The sequence below is a fragment of the Lepus europaeus genome, chromosome 1, assembly GCF_033115175.1.
Source record: "Lepus europaeus isolate LE1 chromosome 1, mLepTim1.pri, whole genome shotgun sequence".
Classification (NCBI taxonomy): Eukaryota; Metazoa; Chordata; class Mammalia; order Lagomorpha; family Leporidae; genus Lepus; species Lepus europaeus.
Genome location: NC_084827.1, coordinates 18,945,797 through 18,967,267, shown reverse-complemented (window position 1 = coordinate 18,967,267; position 21,471 = coordinate 18,945,797). Strand labels below are relative to the sequence as shown.

The 21,471-nt window shown below is 46.5% G+C and overlaps 1 protein-coding gene across 9 annotated transcripts in view; it reads left to right on the top strand.

Annotated features, from left to right (window-relative positions):
* The window catches only part of NRF1 (nuclear respiratory factor 1), a 150,696-nt gene that overhangs the window by 103,411 nt on the left and 25,814 nt on the right, over nucleotides 1–21,471 (top strand). For 2 of the 9 annotated variants that reach the window (XM_062200615.1, XM_062200696.1), the window contains exons 9-11: nucleotides 5,906–6,063; nucleotides 14,742–14,866; nucleotides 20,994–21,324. In XM_062200615.1, coding sequence (XP_062056599.1) covers nucleotides 5,906–6,063; nucleotides 14,742–14,866; nucleotides 20,994–21,307 — 597 coding nt within the window. In that variant the 3' untranslated portion in view covers nucleotides 21,308–21,324. Of the gene's footprint in view, nucleotides 1–5,905; nucleotides 6,064–14,741; nucleotides 14,867–15,395; nucleotides 15,987–17,982; nucleotides 18,574–18,621; nucleotides 18,834–20,993; nucleotides 21,325–21,471 lie in introns of those variants that run through there. The other 7 variants (XR_009866793.1, XR_009866799.1, XM_062200959.1 and 4 more) reach the window with 7 other exon arrangements.

The window sequence follows — 21,471 nt, the reverse complement described above, 5'->3', positions numbered from 1 at the left end:
GCACAGGGAGAACTGACAGGGTCCCGTGTCTCATCAGAGGGAGAGGGTGCACAACCAGGCTCCTCGGTCAGCTGGCGTGGATTGAGCCCTGCTGGCTGCAGGCTCTTCGTTCGCTGTGCGGCGCAGGAGCTGCGCCTTCACAGGAGAGTGTTTCCAGTCCCGGACCTGGCAAGTTTGGGGGCAGGAGTTCACGCTTGGCTTTTTAGTGTAGAAAGGTGAAAGTCAGCAGGAGTCTTAACTTTCTAAGTGTATCAACATCATAAAGGGGTAGGGATGAGCAGGGGGAAAAATCTGACATTCCCCGAACACTTAACACTAGAGGACACTCCTTGAAATGTGGAAGACAGTGGTGGGTTCTTCTGTGAGATCTGTTGATTTAGGGTATGGTCCAAGGGATCAGCCATATTGCCTGCTGAATGCTTGCTGGCGCAATACTGTTTAAAGAGAGCAGCTTGTGTTTGGTCAGCACTTAATCTGGAAATGAATTCTAATTCATTGAAACACATTTTACTGAATAGCTTTACATCTTAAAGGTAATCAGTGTATTCAGACATTCATAGAAAACACAAAGGATGAAAAGCGTGTCACTCATCTGTGGCTTTTCCAGCACATGAGCATTGTTAAGTTATCTGTTGTGGAAGTAGGTAAATGACATATATAAATATGTAGTATTTTGATAAATACCCATATTCAGTCAGACGAAAAAAATATTCTAACTTCCCACACTTACAGTGAAATAAAAATGATAGCTCCTGCCATCGGATCAGCGTGGTGCGCCGGCCGCAGCGCGCTACCGCGGCGGCCATTGGAGGGTGAACCAACGGCAAAAGGAAGACCTTTCTCTCTGTCTCTCTCTCACTGTCCACTCTGCCTGTCAAAAAAAAAAAAAAAAAAAAATGATATGTAGAGGCCGGCGCCGCGGCTCACTAGGCTAATCCTCCGCCTTGCGGCGCCGGCACACCGGGTTCTAGTCCCGGTCAGGGCGCCAGATTCTGTCCCAGTTGCCCATCTTCCAGGCCAGCTCTCTGCTGTGGCCAGGGAGTGCAGTGGAGGATGGCCCAAGTGCTTGGGCCCTGCACCCCATGGGAGACCAGGAGAAGCACCTGGCTCCTGCCATCGGATCAGGGCAGTGCACCGGCCACAGTGTGCCAGCCACGGCAGCCATTGGAGGGTGAACCAATGGCAAAAAGGAAGACCTTTCTCTCTCTCTCTCTCTCTCTCTCTCTCTCACTGTCCACTCTGCCTGTCAAAAAAAAAAAAAGATATGTAGAGAGGAAACAGGTTATTTCAGAAAGGGATAACATGCTGTAGATTGTATGTTTCCATTTGCCTTATTCTCTTGGAGACTGGCATAGTTGTTAGTGTCTTAGTTTTGAACTAACAACTGTAGCTAGTCAAGTGTCTCACTAACTTGAAGTGGCTAAGACCACGTCAGTGCCAATGAGACACTCTCTGGTGGCTCCGTAGAAACGGCTTCCTTCCTTATCCTTGGAATCTTTTCTCCTAAGGAGTAGACAGTGTTTGACAAAAATAAATGATACCTATACTTTTAGAAGTGGTAAAGTCTTTTTTTTTTTTTAAATCCCAGCCTCACTAATGAGAACTCTTACTGTTTGACCACATTACCTTCAGAATCCAGTTGCATCAAGTTATATTCACCAGAAGGGCCATTTGGGGGCCTAGTGTGCTGAATGTACACAGTACAAACTCTTTAGCCTTCAGTAGTTTAAAATTAACTAGGGGCAGGGTTTGGCACATCTGTTAAGAGGCTGGTTGGAATGCCTGCGTCCCATTCTGGAGTGCCTGGGTTTGAGTCCCAGGGCCATTCTTGATTCCAGTTTCCTTATAATGTGCACTCGAGGTGGGGGGGGGGGGCAGCAGGTAGTGGCTCAAGTGAAAATTGGGTCCCTTCCACCCATGTGGGAGACCCAGAGGGAGTTCCATACTCCTGGCACAGCCTGGTCCGGTGGTGCCTGTCACTGGCATTTGGAGAGTGAAGCAGCAGATGGGACATCTGTCTCTGTATGTCCCTCCCTGTCTTTCAAATAAATGTTTTTTAAAAAGTAATTTTAAAAAATTAGGGACACAGATTAAGTTACATAGATAGTTGTCATTGGATAAGGAATATTAAGATAAAACAAAGATATGTTGACTTTTAAATATATGATTCTAATTTTTCATGTCATACTTAAAAATGCAAGTAGGCTTGAAAATTTATTTTAGGGGGTGGCATTCTGGTGTAATGGGTTAATTTGCCACCAGCAATGATGGCGTCCCATATGGGTACCAATTCAAGTCCTGGCTACTCCACTTCCAATTCAGCTCTTTGATAATGTGCCTGGAAAAGCAGCAGAAAATGACCCAAATACTTGGGCCGCCCCTGCACCCATGTGGGAGACCTGGATGAAGTTACTGGCTTTGGGCTTTGTCCTGTCCCAGCCCTGGCCATTTGCGGAGTGAACCGGCAGATGGAAGACCTCTCTCTCTCTCTCTCTCTCTCTGTAACTCTGCCCTTCAAATAAATTTTTAAAAAATCTTAAAAAAGAAAATTGATTTTATTGTGTGATAAGACCACCAGTTAGTATTGGTGACATTTGGGGTTTTTATTTAACACTTTTTTTTAAAAAGATGTATTTATTTATTTGAGAAGCAGTGTTACAGACAGAGGGAGAAATAGAGAGAGGTCTTTCATCCACTGATTCACTTCCCAAATGGCCACAACGACTGGAACTGGTCTGATCCAAGGCTAGGAACCAGAGCCTCTTCCAGGTCTGCCACATGGGTGCAGGAGCCCAAGCACTTGGGCCATCTTCTACTGCTTTCCCAGGCCACAGCAGAGAGCTGGATCAGAAATAGAGCAGTCCAGGTTCAACCCAGTGCATTTTTGGGATGCCAGCACCGCAGGTGGAGGCTTAATGTACTATGCCACAGCACCAGCCCCAGTATTGGTAATATTTGTTGCACTAGGTGTCAGAGTTCAATTAGAAGTCTGATGATAATGGTATATATGATTTTATTTTATTTTATTAAAGATTTATTTATTTATTGGAAAGTCAGAGTTACAGAGAGAAAGGGAGATAGCCACAGAGATCTTCCATCCACGGGTTCACTCCCCAGATGATCACAACAGCTTGGGCTGGGCCAGGAGCCGGGAGCTTCATCTGGATCTCCCACATGGGTGACAGGGGCCCAAGCACTTGGGCATCCTTTGCTGCTGTCCCAAGGCCATTAACAGGGAGGTAGATTGGAAGTAGAGCAGCGGAGACACAAACCAGTTCCCATATGGGGTGTGGAGCTGCAGGAGGTGGCTTTACCAACTATGTTACAACGCTGGCCCTGTTATATGTGATTTTGTTAGAAGAAGAAGAAAATATAAAACCACTGGATACATGATTTTAAAATGAACTACCAATACCAGTAACAGTTTTTAAATTGTAATGCTTTTTAGGTTTTTTATGAATGTGAATTTATGTGAGATGTGAGTAAACTGAATAACTGGTTTGGAAGATATAAAGGTATTTGTTCTCCGTCCATCTACTCAATGCCCACTTTGGGAGTACTGTCCTAGGCATTGTAGACACAGGGTAAGAGAGACGGCCCTTGCCCTTAAGGAACGCCCAGGGAGCCGGAGGGGCTGTCAGGAAGATTGCAGTGGGATGCGTGTCTGCTGGGAGCAAGCCCAGGGTGATGTAGAACACAGAAGGGGAAGTTCCTAACCTGGGACTGTATGACATTGGAGTTGTGTCAGGAAACATTCCCACAGGAGAAGCATTTAGGTCAGACTGGAGCAGTGATTGGCAAAGCAAAGATGGAAGGATGGGAGGGAGAGCAGCCTGTTTGATGCGCTGAGTTGTGAAAGCATGGAGAAGCTCCCGTGGCTCACTCTAATAAAGGAAGCCATGTTTTGAAGATCATCATTCTAAGGAGTCTGAGGAATGTGCATAGAAGGTAATGAGACGTCCTCTGAGTATCTCCCCCTCTAAAGGCTTGTGGCTCTTTCTTTGTGTCATGACATACATAGGTAACCCTCACTGGCTACTACACGAGCATAACCAAAGATTGAGACTGCAGAATAGGAGACCCGGGAGGAGATGTTAGCACCTGAACTGATTTATGTGTTACCTATCATATTTCTGATTAGAAATCTCTTACTCTGTCTCTTCATATTTTCTTCCTATCCTCTACTGCCTTTCCCATTAATCTTTCATGCCATATAAATTAACTTCCTTAAATTATGCTGCTTATGGCAACATCCTAGTAGTTTTACTACCAATGCGTGTGTGTATGTGTGTGTGTGTGTGTGAGAGAGAGAGATATGTCTACTGGAGTGCGAGGCCTGGAGAGAGCCACCCTGCCCCAAGCTCAGGTGTGAACAGATGCAAGACGGGCTCAAGTAGAGGGCCGGTCAGAAAAAGGGAAGACTGTCCAATGGCAATAGGCGACAGTGCTGCACAGCTTCAGCAGGAGTTAGGAGTGGAACCACGGGCCTCCAGGGAATGGACAGCGTAGTTCGCCATGGAAACTGGCATTGTTGGCAGCGGTGCTCATTGCAAAAATGCGATCAAAGCGTTCATACCTTGGGAAGAGTGTTTTGAGCGTGGGTGACTTTGCAGCTCTAGAATACCTCTGACTCTAGTGAGGGGCCCTGAGGGCTTACTGTCCCCACTCCCGGTCCGGGAGAACTCAGGGCAAATACTAAAGGAGCTCAAAGGAACGTCCCTTGCTCTGGGGGGCTTTTGGTAAACATCGAGAAGCACGTCACAATCTGAGGATGGGAATGGAAGCAGAGCAGGAGACACTGTAGGTGTCTGCCCTCTGCAGAGCTCGTGGCACAGAAACTGACAGGCACAGGTCGGCATTCACTGAGCCTCAGCGCTGAGGCCAGAACAGCCTGGGTTCCAGTAAGCACAGAGAACATCCCGAGACCCAGGCGCATGAGAAAATACTGCTTCTCATTTGCCATCTTTTTTTTTTTTAATTATTTTTAAATTTTTATTTATTTAAAAGGCAGAGAAAAATATCTTCCATCTGCTGGTTCACTCCTTAAATGGCTACAACAGCTAGACCTGGGCCAGGATCAAGCCAGGAGCCCAGAACTGCATCAGGTCTCCTATATGAGTGTCAGGGACCCAAGCACTTGGGCCATTATCCACTGCCTTCCCAGGCACATTACCCACTGCACCACGACTGCCACCCCTGGAGACGAGTGGGCTGTCAGAACTGGAGAGGATATGGCTGGCGTCCAGTAGGTAGAAGCCAGAGATACTAAGCATCCTACAGTGCACAGGACAGCTTCCACCACAAGGAACTGTCCAGCCCAAAGACTTAACAGTGCTGAGCTTGAGTGACCCTGTGCTGGGTGTGGCACAATCGGATTCTCATCTATTCTGTCACCAGGTAGTGCGTTCCTTTGTTTTGGATTTTTGTTTATTTTCTCATAAAACCTGCCCCACTAAAAAGAAAACAGGGGTGGGCATTTGGCCTGGTGGCTGCCGTGTCTGTGTCCCACATCTGAGTGACTGGATTCGACATCTGACGCCAAATCCTGACCCAGGTTCCTGCAGGCACTCCAGGTGACCTGGCAGTAGCAGGTCACAAGTGGGGGGTCCTGCCTTTCACATGGGACACCTGGATGGTTTCCGAGCTCTGGGCTCCAGCTGGACCCAGCCCACGCTTTGTAGGCACTGGGGGAACGGGCCAGATGTTAGATGATTCTTTCTCCTCCCTCCCTCCTTATTGCTCTGCCTTTCAAATAAATAAAAAATAAGAATAAATAAAAACTGTAAAAGTGTATATGTATTTGGCTAAAAACAGTAATTTTTAGAAAAATTACCTTTTAAAATTACAATCTTTTTGAGGCTTTTTTTTTTTTTTTTTTATTACCATCTTGTCCTTTCTGCCTCAGGTGGAACAGAATTGGGCCACGTTACAGGGAGGTGAGATGACCATCCAGACAACGCAAGCATCAGAGGCCACCCAGGCGGTGGCGTCCTTGGCGGAGGCGGCAGTGGCAGCTTCTCAGGAGATGCAGCAGGGAGCCACAGTCACCATGGCACTCAACAGGTGGAGGCAGGGCTGGGGGAATAAATGAGGACCACATTCTGTCCTCAAAGAGAAATGTTGTACCGCAGTTTGTCACCATTGGCACTTCACACTCTCAGCCCTTAAGATACTGTAGGTTGGCGCATAACCAAGCAGACGTGACCTTTTTGTGTGTTTATGAAGGCTGCTTACACTGTGGGATGCTCAGTCAGAGTTTCCAGAATGAAGCTGTGTTGGTCCCTGCTGGGTTCGTTCTGCTGGCTGTTGACAGGAAAGGTTGTCCTCGTGCCACTCTCCTTTCCCGATACACTTTTGTCCTCAGTGGTGTGGAGGCTGGCACCTTCGCTTACCAGCTGTTTGTCATCGGGCAGCTTCTTTAAAGCTCCCAGCACCTAGGCTTTCCTACGACGCAGAACAGGGTGGCAGTGCCCACTTTGTAGGGGGTTATGAGAGCTAGGGCCTGGCATGCCATGACCATGATGCCTCGCAGCTGTCGGTCTCAGGCCCCTGGACTCTCAGGAGGCACAGCTCTGCTTAGATAAGGTAGAAATCCTGCTCTTACTGAGGAGACTGGTGGAGGTAAAACTTGGCGAACAGTAGTCCTTAGAGGGTACTCACTGCTGAATCGTGGCTGTTGTGGCAAGTCAGAGGAAGGGGGTTGTCGCCACCAAAACTCAAAAATGAGCTGAAGTTTCGCCTGCTTGTGATGGATGCTGGGGAGTGTGAAGATGTAGCAACTATTGTCTGGCTGAGACTGCAGCACTAAGGCTGAGGACCGGGATTCAGGTTTGGGTCTTGGCTCCATCACTTGCCAGCTGTTAGGTCTTGAGAAACGCAACCCTGAGCCTTGGTTTCCCCGTGGTTGTGAGGAGCATAACCGCCATCACACACACTTATGAAAGTCCATGCGATGATGTGTGTGACACTCGTCGGGGGTTCAGCCCTTAGCATTCAGGAATTGTGCTGATCATTTCAATTGTATTCCAAGATGTATCCTTTCAGAACTGACGACAGTGAGAAGAGACGAGAAGATCAGTTAGGAAGACGCTGCCTAGGCATGACTTGTTAAAGTCTTGGGAACTGAAGTAGTAAGAGTGGAAGGCTAAAGTGACTGAATGGTTTTACAAATATTTATCGTATTTGAAAGGCAGAGTTAGAGAGAGAGATTCCAACCGCTGGTTCACTCCCCAGGTCTGAGCCAGGCCAAAGCCAGAATCCTGGAACTCCATCCAGGTCTCTCACATGGATGCAGGGACCCAAACACTTGGGCCGTCTTCCACTGCCTTGCCAGGCACATTAGCAGGGAGCTGGATCAGAAGCGGAGCAGCCAGGACTGGAACCAGTGCTCATATGGGATGCCAGCATCACAGGGGGTGGCTTAACCTGCTGTACCACAAAACTGGCTCAAAGTGAATGAATTTGAAAGAAGTGTGACCAGAACTTGGTATTTGATTAGGACTGGAAATTACCTAGGGAGTCCCTGAGTGACCTGGAATCCAAAGTTTTTTCACAGCCATGGAATCATGGTGCTTTTCAGGAACATGAAAGTCATTTGGTTCTTTCGCGTCCACTCTATCCCAGTCTTTCCTTTGAGAGAGGACATGGCCAGAATGACAGCCTCCTACCTTTAGCCTAGCAAACTATCACTGTGGCTCCAGGCCTCCTTGGCCATCACAGAGGCTAGCAAAATTTGATTTCCTTGTGCCTTCCAGCCATACTTTGGATCTTCCAGTGAGGTGTAAAACCCCGTGCACAGTGGAAAATGTGAGACACATACAGCCTCCCTCTGCAGTGAGGAGCAGGGCCTGTTTCCGAGGGCAGAGAGGGGAATGGTGTCCCTGAGGGCTTGTTAACTATCTCAGATGCAGCTGAGGCGGTGACAGTGTTTACTCCAAAGGAAGGGGAATGTGGTTCACTGTGGCATGCAGGAGCAGTAAAGAGATGTTGAAATCTGTTTGCAATCAGATAGTTCAATGCCCCAGTGAGTTGAGGTGGGGAGGGTGCATCTTCTATGAGGGTGAAGACACCAAACCTGGCAGCAAAGATCAGGCCACAGCAAACTGGGGAGAACATCAGTCCAAGAGAGGTAACGCACCATCTGATATCTTAGGGGTTGGATTGAGACACAAGCCTTCGGCGTTTCTTCTCCGGATGAGGCACGTTGGAGTCCTTCATCCCTGGTACTGCTGCCTGTCCACAGAGTGTGTTGTTGGAAGTCATCTTGGTGAAAGCCGGTCTTTGTTCCTATGGTAACAAAGTGATTTCGTAGTCTGCCCCCTTCCAGCCTGTCTGGTTTTCAGGTGCAGATGGAGCAAGCGTGGTCTCTAACACACCTGCACCTCTGCTGCCCTGTAAACAGCAGATGTGGGTGCAGAGTGGCAAGGCAGAGACCAGCTGCGTGTAGTGGCAGGCGGCAGAGTAAGAAGGCCAGGGCTTCCTTCATCTCTTTCAGGGGAAGGGGATCAGGACAGGTACAGGACAGACCTGTTTTTCAGCCATGCTGTTAGAAGAGTTTTGTATACCAAGTCAGAACAAGGGCTGGGGCCCCACAGTCTTTAGCCCACCTGGCTTCCTAACCAAAGCAGGGATGGAGAAATTGTGATTAAAAACTATGTTAATTTTAATTTTCAAAGTAAAGAATAAACCAGCACTTTAAGTTTATTTATCCATGAGAGAGACAAAGAAGAGAGAGACAGAGAAAGGAAGTTTCCATCCACTGTTGCACTCCCCAAAGGCTAACAGTAGCCTCAGGGCAAAAGTCAGGAGACAAAACCTTGATCCAGGTCTCCCACACGGGTGCCAGGGACCCACGTACTTGAGCTACCACCTGCTGCCTCCCAGGGTGCACAGTAGCAGAGTTAGAGTCAGGAGTGGAACGGGGGCTTGAACCCAAGCACTGCAGTGGGGGATGCAGGTGTCCCAGCTGACAGCGTAACCACTGGCCAAACCTAGTGCTAAAATTGGCTCTTTTAGGAAACAGGCAGGGACTGAGTCAAAGTTAACAAGTGAAGAACAGGACATCATATGTTAAAAAAAAAAAAAAAAAAATCAAGCTGTTCAGCTTGAGCAACCACGGAGGAAAGCAGTGCCCTCGTTATTTGTTGCAGTAGACTTAGAGCTCCTCTCGAACATGTTTTGCTGCAGAGTCAGACAGCTCCTACATCACATGTACAGATACGTGATACGCATGTGTAAATGGAATCTACGTTTACCCTAGTTGAAACTTAACTTATACTATGTTGTTGACATGAAGTGTTTATCACGTTTCTACTGTGTACAGTGCTATGACCCATACCCACAGGAAAACAGATATTTAGACCAGTTCCTCTTCTCGAGGAGTTTGGAATTTGGGATTCTATTGCTGTGGAGATGTCTGCTTAAAAAGAAGAAATGGGGGGGTTGGTGAGAGGGCAGCCATGTGGTTCAGTGGTTACGGTGCCACTTGCGATGTCTAAATCCCATATCTTAGTACCTGGGTTCAAGTCCTGGCTCCATTCGCAATTCCAGCTTCCTGCTAATGCAGACCTGAGAGGTAGCAAATGATGGCTCAAGTACTTGGGTCTTGGTACTCACATGGGAGACTCAGATTGAATTCCTGGCTCCAGCTTCTTCCTGGCCCAGTCCCAGCTGTTATGGGCATAATACATGCATAAATTGTTAAAAGTGAACTAGGGGCCAGCATTGTGTCACAGTGAGTTAAGCCACTGCCTGCAACACCTTCATCCCATATGAGCTCTGGTTCAAGTCCTGATTGCTCCACTTCCAATCCAGCTCCTTGCTAATGTGCCAGGGAAGCAGCAGAAGATGGCCCTAGTGCTTGGGCCCTTGCTATAATTGTGGGAGACCAGATGGAGTTCCAGCCTCCTGACTTTAGCCTGGCTCAGCTCTGGCTGTTGGGGACATTTGGGGAGTGAACCAATAGATGGAAGATCTCTCTCTCTCTAGTTATGCCTTTCAAATAAATACATAAATCTTTTTTTTTTAAACGTTTAAATAAAAAGTGGACCATAATTTTAAAGAAAAATTCACTCACTTTTTTTAATATCACAATATTAAATGGACTGTTCAATAAAATGAGGTGGACAACTGAGACCCGAGATCCTCTCTGGAAGCAGAGGGCAGGGGCCGCACAGCTGCTTTTTCCCATAAGTTGAAAGAAACCTCTCATCTGTAGCTCTGGTTTAGAAATGACTTGGTAAGTCAAAACACTTTAACCCCCCTTCAACTTTTTAACTAAAGGGAATTTTTTTTTTGACAGTTTGGTCACTTCCCATGAAATCCGGCATAAATGGTTAGAATTGCTTTGGAAATAATAGTCCTAATGGCTGCAAGAAGGCTTTATTATCTTTATTCCCCAAAGTACCTGCCCATTGTTGCTTCTGCTGGCCCCGTGCTGACCTGGCGGCCTGTCACCCTGTTGGACCCTCAGTCCCAGCATTCCACCTTGTGTGAGGTTGTTGCTGGTTCCCAGCTTTTCTTCTAGCATACCGTGTTTCTTAAATGCTGATTACAAAACACGACATCAGATATGATCATTTAGAGCTTCTGATTAAAATGGGTGTGAGCAGGGGCAGGTACTTTTATTTCAGGGATGAAATTCTCACTGCAAGTACGTGTCCAGGCTGTTCGAGAATGGCAGGACATCGTTTTTAATGGCCACAGAGATGAGCTCATTGTAAACTGAGATCAAATGCTAGGGAATGAGTAGTCCCTGAGGTAACCCATAAACAAAGGTCCTGTTTCCATATGAACATTCTCATATGGATGTCACGCAGCTGCAGTGTTTCTCAGAGAACATGTTTTTCTGCTTTCCGTGAAGTCTCAGGTGAGAGTGGAAGTTTTTTTTATCATTAATCAGTGATGGCTGGATGCTATAAAATTGGCTGATGATATTATTTGTTGATACAAATTCCTTTAAAAAATCTATTGCACTATCTCTAGTGAATACTTAAGAAGTACTTTTTTTTTTTTGACAGGCAGAGTTAGAGAGAGACAAAGGTCTTCTTTTTCCATTGATTGACCCCCCAAATGGCTGCCACGGCCGGTGTGCTGCACCGATCTGAAGCCAGGAGCCAGGTGCCTCCTCCTGGTCTCCCATGTGGGTGCAGGGCCCAAGCACTTGGGCCATCCTCCACTGCCTTCCCGGGCCACAGCAGAGAGCTGGACTGGAAGAGGAGCAACTGGGACAGAATCTGGCACCGCAGGCAGAGGATTAGCCAAGTGAGCCGCGGCGCCAGCAAGAAGTACTTTAAAAATACACTTTATCATAAAAAAAAGTAAGAAAAAGCCTTCTAGTGCTTCCAGATGCAGGATCCCCTTTGGCTTCAAGTTTACAATACAAATGTAGAGTAAGATCTGTGGTATCAGATCACCAAGGAATGTGTCAGCAGCGCTGGGCATAGCTTTTATCCAGGCTGCATGTAAACTATGATTCTGCTTGGCTTTTGGCCTATATGAGTACTGGTTCAATTCCTGGCTTCTCCTCTTCCAATCCAGCTCCCTGCTTATGGACCTGGGAAGGCAGCAAATGATGGCAGAAGTACTTGGACCCTTGCCACTCATGTGAGAAACCAGGATGAACTTCCTGGCTCCTGGCTTTGGCCTGGCCCAACCCTGGGTGTTATGGCCATTTGGGGAGTGAAGCAGCAGATAGAAGATCTTTGTCTTCTGGTATCTCCCTTTCTCTGTTATTCTGCCTTTTTAAAAAAATTTTTTAATCTCAGTAAAGATTGTTAACATGTCTACCACCCAAAGCAGTCTACTAATTCAATATAATTCCTATCAGAATCCCAATGTTATATTTTATAGAAATAGAAAAGCTATCCCTAGATTCCATATGGAATCTCAAGGAGCCCTGAGTAGCCAAAACGGTCTTGCAAGTGAAGGACAGAGCTGGAGGGCTGACACTTCTCATTTCAGAATGCACTGGACAGCTAATCAAAACAGACACAATGACCAGAGGGATAGAACAGGAAGTGCGGAGAGAAACCTTGCCATACTTGTATATGGTCAAATGTTTTTTGACAAGGATGTTACTTATTTGAGAGACAGGAAGACAGACAGCTCCCATCTGCTGGTTCACTCCCTAGATCCCACAAAGGCCAGTGGTGAGGCTAGGCCAGATCTGGGAACCAGGAACTCAATCCAAGTATGTCACATGTATAACAGGGACTGTTGCTGAGCCATCACCTGCTGCTTCCCATGCTCTGCATTGATGGGAAGGAAGCTGGAATTGGGAGCTAGAGCCAGGAATTGAAACCAGGTACTTCAGTGCAGTGTGAAGACTCAACGAGCATCTTAACTGCTCGGCCAAAGGCCTGCCCCTGAAGGTGAGACCTAGCAGTGTACAGCTCTTAGAAGAAAACACAGGGCACAAACTGCGTGGCATTGGGCTTGCCAGGTTTCTCAGGTACAGCACCAAGCGCATGGTAACAAAAGAAAAAAGACAAATTGGACCTCATGAAAATTTTTTAAATGTGTAGATCAAAAGACTCAGCAGAGTAAAAAAGGAAATATCTCCCTCAAGTGGGAGAAAATATTTGCAGGGTGTATATCTGAAGAGATTCAAAGTAATGAAAAATGGAACTACCACATGGTGCAGCAGTTCCGCTTCTGGATATGTACCCAAGAGAACTGCAAGCAGGGTCTTAAAGAGAGATTTATCCACAACAGCCAAAAGAGAGATTTATTCACAATAGCTAACAGGTGGAAGCGCCCAAGTGATGATTGACAGACAGAGGAGTGCATATGGGAAACGTGGTACATCCCTACAGGGAGATACTCAGCCTTGAAAAGGAAAGGAAGGTTGACACGTGTTGCAGCGTGGAGGAACCACGAAGGCATTCTGCTAGGTGAAACCAGTCACAAGAAGACAAAAATTGTGCAGTTTACTTATGTGCCACACGGACGAAAAGGCAGAGTGGAGACTGCCAGGCTCGAGCACGGGAGTGGAGAGCTGCTGAGTGGGCGCAGACTCAGTTTCACAGCCTAGAAAGGGCCATGGAGGTGACGCTGGTGACGGTTGCACTCCAGCGTGGATGTACTGGATGCCACTGATGGTAAATCCTGTGTATTCTCGCACAATACAAAGATTATTAAGAAAAACCTTACATACAATAGGACCCTGATTATCTGTTTAAAGTTGTATTTAAGATTAGAAAGAAATAATTATCACTGTGAGATTCAAAATACTTTTATACTTAATAAATTTTCCTTATTTTCTACATTGTATTTCTTTATTGTCAGAAAAAAATAACTTTTTAAACACAGAGCTATGAATATTTCAAAAACAAGGCAAGTTAGTAAGGGGGAAAATTTTTGATTTAATGAAATGTTCATTGGGTTTCTTGTACTGCTTCCTAGAGACCTTGTAGTGACCAGGAACTCTCCCCCAGGGGAATGATTCTGCCTGTTGTTTTACCCGTCTGCTGGCTTTTTTTAGGCGAAAGAGACACCATTGAGCTGGATGCATATTTCTTGCCCACAGTCCTGACCTGTGTACCCCAGCCCTTCTCCGCCCTCACATCCCCTTGTGACTGCAAGATGACTGCCATAGTGACAGCAAAGCCTGCAGCTCCAGAGCCAAGCTCAGTCCCCTGGGGTTTTGGGGGGTGTTAAACCCCAGACTCTGCCCACCTCTGCTAAACCCAATGGAACCACCTCCTTCATGCCCACTTGCGGTGTTTTCTCAGATACTGCGAACTGACACCTGCTGCCTTCCTAGGAGGATACTGAATTTATCGGCTTGTTCCCACTTGCATGTCTCTGAAATTTAGATGATAAATTTTACATTTAAAATTTTCAGAAAATTTTCTTTTCTTCCTACTGGCACATAAAATAATGAAATATCCTGCAGTTTGTACTACTGTAGAATCAAGAAAAAGGGGATTTATGCACAGAGTAAAAGCATAGGGCAAGCAAAAGAGAGAGGGGGACACGAGTTACTAGCAGAGTGGTTACTGTGAAAGTTTTTCCAGTCCTCAGAGTATTTGCTTTGTGGGGAAGGAGGTTTATTATTTCATTGCACTTATAAAAGCAAAGTTTGGGTGCATATAGTGATCATTTTAAATTTGAAATCTTCATTTGTGCTCTGCCTACATACACAGTGAGGCAAAGGGAAGAACTGTGCTTTTCAGGATATTAATCTACCACTGTTTCATTTATGAAAAGCATGGATTTAACCAAATTGTTACTATTTAATAATAATTGAATAGCAAGTCCAGGTTGCTGACTCCTTATATTATCATCCATCCTTGGCTTAAAAAGATGGTCTCAGATGGTCTGCCTGTGTTACCGCAGAAAGGGAGGGGAAAAAAGAGAAAACCTTTTGATTGACATCCAAATGGCTTTTGCATTGTGAATGCCATAGGTCAGGACTCCACTGTGGCTTGCAAACACTCAAGCGATATTGATAAGAAGAGACTGATAGTGAACATCTGCTAGTCTCAAACAGTCATTGCCAGGTTTAAAAAATCTCACGTTAGCTTTGTAAAGATGTCTGGCTTGAGATTTCCCTGGTTACTTAGGAAAATTTTAAACTTATTCCTGGCTCCTGCCAGTGGCACAGGTGTGTCCCGTAGTTGCCGGTAGGTTTGCGACCCCGGAGTGAGTAAGCAGGTCCAAGGACGGCTGCTTTGTCTTGCTGCCGTGCTGTGCCTTTATTCGTCTTACACATCTCCCTCCTGTTCCTGTGCCCTCAGCGAAGCTGCCGCCCATGCTGTCGCCACCCTGGCTGAAGCTACCTTACAAGGCGGGGGACAGATCGTCCTGTCTGGGGAAACCGCAGCAGCCGTCGGAGCACTTACTGGAGTCCAAGATGCTAATGGTAAGAAGGCATAAATATTTTATTGAATTTCTTCCCTGTGCCCACTTAAACCTCCCTGACATGGCTGGCAACAAACCCTTCAGGAAGAGATTGAGCTTTGGTTTGCATCTTTCCTCGCTGGGAGGCATTATATGACTAGGAAAGTTCTAGGAGCCTCTGATTCCTTCCGCGTTGAGGACACTTAGGGTTTCCTGAGGGAAAAGCCATGGCCGTGGCTGCTGATTTAGCCATTTATTTTGCTGTGAGGGACATTGTCCTTTCCTGTCCTGTGGGGTAGGGTAAGGAGTGACCTTCCCTGTGTGGCTGGGAGCGGTGTGAGAACTGGAGTGTCCTGCCTTCAGGAAAGGTGCTGCCGCCATCCTGCGTGCTCACAGGGCAGGCAGCAGGCTGACGCGGCACTCTTCTGCTCAGTCCTCAGGATCCTGCTTCCTGTTGTGCGTGGCCTCACCAGGGACCTCTGGATTATTATTATTTTTTTTTTTTAGATTTCTTTATTTATTTAAAAGACATCCACTGGTTCACTCCCCAGATGGTCACAGTGGCCAGAGCTATGCCGATCTGAAGCCGGGAGCCTCCTCTGGATCTCCCATGCGGGTGCAGGTACCCAAGAACTTGTGCCATCTTCTGCTGCTTTCCCAGGCCATAGCAAAGAGCTGGATCAGAAGTGGAGCAGCCGGGACTTGAACCAGTGCCCATATAGGATGCCGGCATTGCAGGTGGCGTCTTTACCCAGTACACCATAGTGCTGGCCCCAGACCTTTGGATTTAGCCAGTAACCTGCCACCACCCTGCCCTTCCTTCCTAGCTGTTTGACTTCCTGTATATTGGTGAATACCCTGAAAAAGCAAAAGGGATAGGGTTCGTAAAAAATGTGACAGAAATTTACAACACCAGCCCAGCTGTTTGGATCCAAGTGCCGCAAGAGAAGGTGCCTCAGAAGGCTGGGCCAAAGAGGAGGCAGCGAGCCCTGTTCTTGTGAGACCCTCTGTGATTGTTTCTTAAAACTGCATGAAAATATATAATGAAGCAGGGCGAATTAAGTATTCTATGGTTTGGGGGGAATTGTTGCATTAAATTCTGGAATGAAGATAGATACATATCATACTTTTTATTTGGACAGAAATTTTTAGTGGTGGCATTAGTGGCTGAGAAAGAAGTTCCTGGCACTTTTTTTTTTTTTTTTTTTTTGAAAAGCAGAGTTACAGAGACAGAAGAGATAGAGACAGAGTCCTTCCTTCTGCTGGGTCACTCCCCAAATGGCCACATTGGCCAGGGCTGGGCCAGACCGAAGCCAGGAACCTGGAGCCTCTTCTGGGTCTCCCACTTGGGCCATCTGCTGTTGGCGCATTAACAGGAGGCTGGATCAGAAGTGGAACGTCTGGGACATGAACCGTTGCCCATAGAGGATGCCAGCACTGTAGGCTGCAGCTTAACATGACATGCTGCGCCACAGGGCCAGCCCCTCCTGGCATGTTTTTAAGATGGTCCCTAAGGACTGAATGCCCGGAGAGGTGAAGTCTTTGAAGAAAGACACAATGCTGCATGCATCTCCCTTTGGAAGATAGGAGAAAAGAAAGTAGTTCTGTCTCCCCAAAGAAGAATAACATCTAGAATATGCAAAGAACCATTGTGGCTTCTGAGAATTTTGTTACACCAAATAAAAATCCAGTTCTAAAACTGCAGCCTGCTTTTTCTATAGGGCTAGGGGCTTTCATGAACTACCCTAAGCAGAGCCAGAGTTGATCTTAGCCAGAATGCTGCAGGATAATAGAGCATCTTATAGCCATGTATGTTTGGGATGAAATGGACCACAGGGATAATAGAGCATCTTATAGCCATGTATGTTTGGGATGAAATGGACCATGTTTTGGGATGTAAATGGACCATTACACTTCTGTAATGACAAGCCAGTGCTTTGATGTAGTAGGTAAAGCCACCTCCTGCTGTACTGGCATCCCACAAGGGCGCTGGTTTGAGTCCTGGCTGCTCCACTTCCGATCCAGCTCTCTGCTATGGCCTGGGAAAGCAGTAGAGGATGACTTGAGTCCTTGGGCCTATGCACCCATGTGGAAGACCCAGAAGAAACTCCTGGCTGCTGGCTTTGGATAGACCCAGCTTGTCCATTGTGGCCATTTAGAAAGTGAACCAGTGGATGGAGGACTTTCTATCTCAATCTCTCTCTCCCTCTGCCTCTCTGTAACTTTGCCTTTCAAATAAATAAATAAATCTTCAAAAAAGAAAAAAAAAAAAAGAAATGGACCATAGATGGAATTAAGGAAAACCTCTCTCTAGTTAGAATCCCTACCCCTGTTTTCCTACCTTTTCCTGTTCCTTATGTGAGTCCTGGTCTACCCTGAAAGAAAGGTAGGGTATCTGGCTACGCGCCATTCTTCTGAAGTTCAGTTGCTGTTGCTCGCTGTGATCTGCTAAAAATACTCCCCTGTGTGGATTTGGTAGGAGACTGTTATCCAGATTCTACTAGCTTCGACCTGTCTGTGAGAGAACAGATTGCTGTATAGCGCTGGCTCCTTCCCAGCCTTGCTTTCAGATGGATGAATTGGTAGACCCTTTGCGTCTCTGGCCAAGTACACTGACCATTCAACCACACGCTTACGTTGAAGCCCACCCCCGCTACTGCTGATTACTGGAAGCTGCCTCTTTTAAGCTAGCCTTGGCTTGTATGAGTCAGTTGATATACTCATTGCATGTTGTTGGCTGCATTTGTGGTGAGAGGAAATTTTGCTGTACATCCTCAAAGCCAGTAGCTGCCCCCTAGCAGGCCATCCCCCATCTGGGACTGCTGGTCCTCTGAACTCAGGCCTGGAGAGGTGGACTGGCCCTTTCTCAGCACAACTTCTCTGTCATCAGATGGGGGAGTTGTGCCTCATCTCCGTAAGTTCAGACAAGGGCCAACATTTACCTGCCTTTGGGAATCCCGAGGATGAACACAGTATTGATCTGGTCCAAATAATTCTGAAATTCTTTGTCTTGGAACATATTTACCTAGAGTGCTGTAGGGTTTTCTCTGGGACTGGAACCAGATTTTTTCCCACTTAACCAGCTAATTTGTTTATCTGGCTAGACTTTTTAGGGTTTTCTTTTCATCATTTTTTCAGATTGTGTCCTGTTGCCAGTGTTTGTCACTTCTGTAATGACAAGCTTATGATATCTGCCAGTAGACCAAGTGTATTTTATCAGGAAGAACCAGACAATAGCAGAACAAGGTACTATTTGTGGGCATAGAAATAACTTGGAAACAGACATTGGGGGAAAACTGCACCCAGGTCCCAGAATATGGTTCACATAAAAATCTAACTAGCAGAGTTATTTAAGAGCACTATGGATATTGTTCAGACCTGAAGTAGAAACAGTTAGTGGGTTGGAGGACAGTAACCTGTGGGAGGTGGCTGGGGTGGGCAAGGATATGAAGCAATACCCTACAAGATGGTGTTTCCCAAGTTAATGACCTTGGCAAAGGTTTAAATTCCAGGCCACCAAGGCAGACCTGACAAAGACATTACCCTGCACCTGTGCACCTACCCAATTCCAGGAACTGTTCAAGCATTGGCATGATTTTATTGCATTTATGTTCTCTTTTTCAGTAGAGGTAAGTGAGTGAGTGGTCTCTCAGGATGGAGTATCAAGATTTGGTTCAGGGGCTGGTGCTGTGGCATAGCGGGTAAAGCTGCTTCCTGCAGTGCTGCCATCCCATATGGGTGCCGGTTCGAGTCCCGGCTGCTCCTCTTCCGATCCAGCTCTCTGCTATGGCCTGGCAAAGCAGTAGAAGATGGCCCAAGTCCTTGGGCCCCTGCATCTGCGTGGGAGACTCAGAAGAAGCTCCTGGCTCCTGGCTTCGGATCAGGACAGCTCTGACTTTTGCGACCATCTGGGGAGTGAACCAGTGGATGGAAGACCTCTCTATCTCTCTCTGCCTCTACTTCTCTCTGTGTAACTCCGACTTTCAAATAAATAAATAAATCTTTTTAAAAAAAAAAAAAAGATTTGATTCAATGTAAAATTTTTTATGGGTGCCTTTCCATTGAGATGTAGGTAGAATTGCCTAAGGCTGGGAAAAGCCACCAGATGAGTTCCTTTTACTTTTTTTTTTTTTTTTTGAACACTGTTCCCTCCATACTTCCCCCTCCAATACACCCTAGTAATAGCTTAGCCTGTCCATTCCCTTTCACTCTGCCAGCCTAGGACTCTTGTGCTCTGGGACTTGGCCTGGGCAGGAGTGGTCTTCGTTGAGTACCTTTTTTATTGTTATTATTAAGAATTATTTATTTTAAAGACAGAGTTACAGAGAAAAGTAGAGCCAGGGAGAGAGGTCTTCCATCTGCTGGTTCGCTCCCAAAATGACTGCAACGGCCAGAGCTGAGCTGATCTGAAGCCAAGATCTGGGAGCTTCTTCTGGGTCTCCCACACGGGTGCAGGGGCACTAGGAGTTGAGCCATCATCTACTGCTTTACCAGGCCATAGCAGAGAGCTGGATTGGAGGTGGAGCAGCCGGGACTCGAACCAGCGCCCATATGGGATGGCAGCACTGCAGGCTGGGGCTTTAACCCACTGCACCACAGCGCTAGCCACCGTTGAGAACCTTTCACCTCTCACCTAACCAGCGCTACCCACTGCTAGCCAGCCTCAAGGAGCCAAGTCTACATAACTTTTCTCTACCTCTTCTTTTTTTTCTTAAATACTTATTTATTTGAAAGTAAAAGTTACAGAGACAGTCGGGGGGGGGGGGTGGATAAGAGAGAGATCTTCCATCTGCTGTTTGATTCCCTCAATGGCCGCGACAGTCAGAGCTGGACCAGACTGAAGCCAGGAGCTTCATCTGGGTCTTCCACAGGGTTGCAGGGGCCCAAGCACTTGGGCCATCTTCCGCTGCTTTCCCAGGCCATAGCTGAGAGCTAGATCTGAAGAGGAGCCGCCGGGACAGGAATTTGCACTCATATGGGATGCCAGCCGGCATCATGGGCGGCTTTACTACACCACTACCCACCACTCATGCTCTTTGCCCATTTTTCTTTTGGATTTTTAATCTTGCTCTTCTCTCTTTTTTTTTTCTTTAATTAATTAATTTATTCATTTATTTTTGACAGGCAGAGTGGACAGTGAGAGAGAGACAGAGAGAAAGGTCTTCCTTTGCCGTTGGTTCACCCTCCAATGGCCGCCGCGGCTGGTGCGCTGCGGCCGGTGCACCGTGCTGATCCGATGGCAGGAGCCAGGTGCTTCTCCTGGTCTCCCATGGGGTGCAGGGCCCAAGCACTTGGGCCATCCTCCACTGCACTCCCAGGCCATAGCAGAGAGCTGGCCTGGAAGAGGGGCAACCGGGACAGGATTGGTGCCCCAACCGGGACTAGAACCTGGTGTGCTGGCGCTGCAAGGCGGAGGATTAGCCTGTTGAGCCACGGCGCCAGCCTTGCTCTTATTTTCTTAAATAATTTTTATTTATATAAGGTGAACAAATTTCATGTATAATCTTGCTCTTATTATTTGGAAAAGGTCTTCATCTGCAGGGACATAGCCTTTCTGTTGTGTGCATGTTGGAAATAGGTTTTTCCTCATTTATTTTACTACACTTGATCTTAGCCAAAAGGCCAAGAAGTAATCCCCCATTTATTTTTATTTCACTCTGTTACTTTTTATTTTCCTAATTTCTCTTTTATTTTTATGCTAATAGGTCTTCTTACCTTCCAAATTAGATAAATATCTAAATATGTTATCTTCTAATCCTAATATGGCCTCAGTTTTATAAAAATATCTGGAATTTGTTGTGGTATATGGTGTTAGGTAAGAATCTAAATTATTTTTCACCTCTGTAGTATTCCATATTAGTCCAATTATTCCAGCACCATTTATTTCAATAAAAAGGTTGGAATCCATTCTTCCTGTACTGATTTGAAATATCATCATTATCATTTGCAGGATGTAAGTTCTCGTGAGGTCCCTTCTGAGTCCATTGACCTGTCTTGTCTGTCCTTTGTACTAGAATGTTTCATTGTGCTGTTAGTGTTATTAGCCGTTAATAAAGGACCCATGTGTAAATTTGGGGGCGGGTGAATCATTCCAATTTCCAGAAACTGGTTTGTTTGTTTTTTTTTAACTTTATTTGTTTATTTGAAAGGCAGAGGAGAGGTCTTCCATCCGCTGGTTTACCCCCCAGGTGGCTGGAGCTGCACGGATCCAAAACCAGGAGTCAGGAGCTTCCTCCAGGTCTCCCACGCAGATGCAGGGGCCCAAGGACCTGGACCACCTTCCATTGCTTTCCCAGGGCCACAGCAGAGAGCTGGAAGGGAAGTGGAGCAGCTGGGACTCGAACCAGTGCCCACATGGGATGCCAGCACTGCAGATGGCGACTTTATCCATTATGCTATAGTGCCGGCCCCCAGAAACTGTTTTGAAAGAGTGAACTTTACACTAATTGTTAAAGTTCATTAGGAAGAATAAAGCCCTATTGTGACCTTTCGTTTTTTGTTTGTTTTTTTAATCCTACCAAGCCTTTTACTGGAACTGCTGGCCAGTTCCAAGATGCACTGATGTGATTTCTCTCCTCTCCCCCTGGCTCCCCTGGGCCTGGCAGTCTGGGTAGTGCTCAGTGTTAC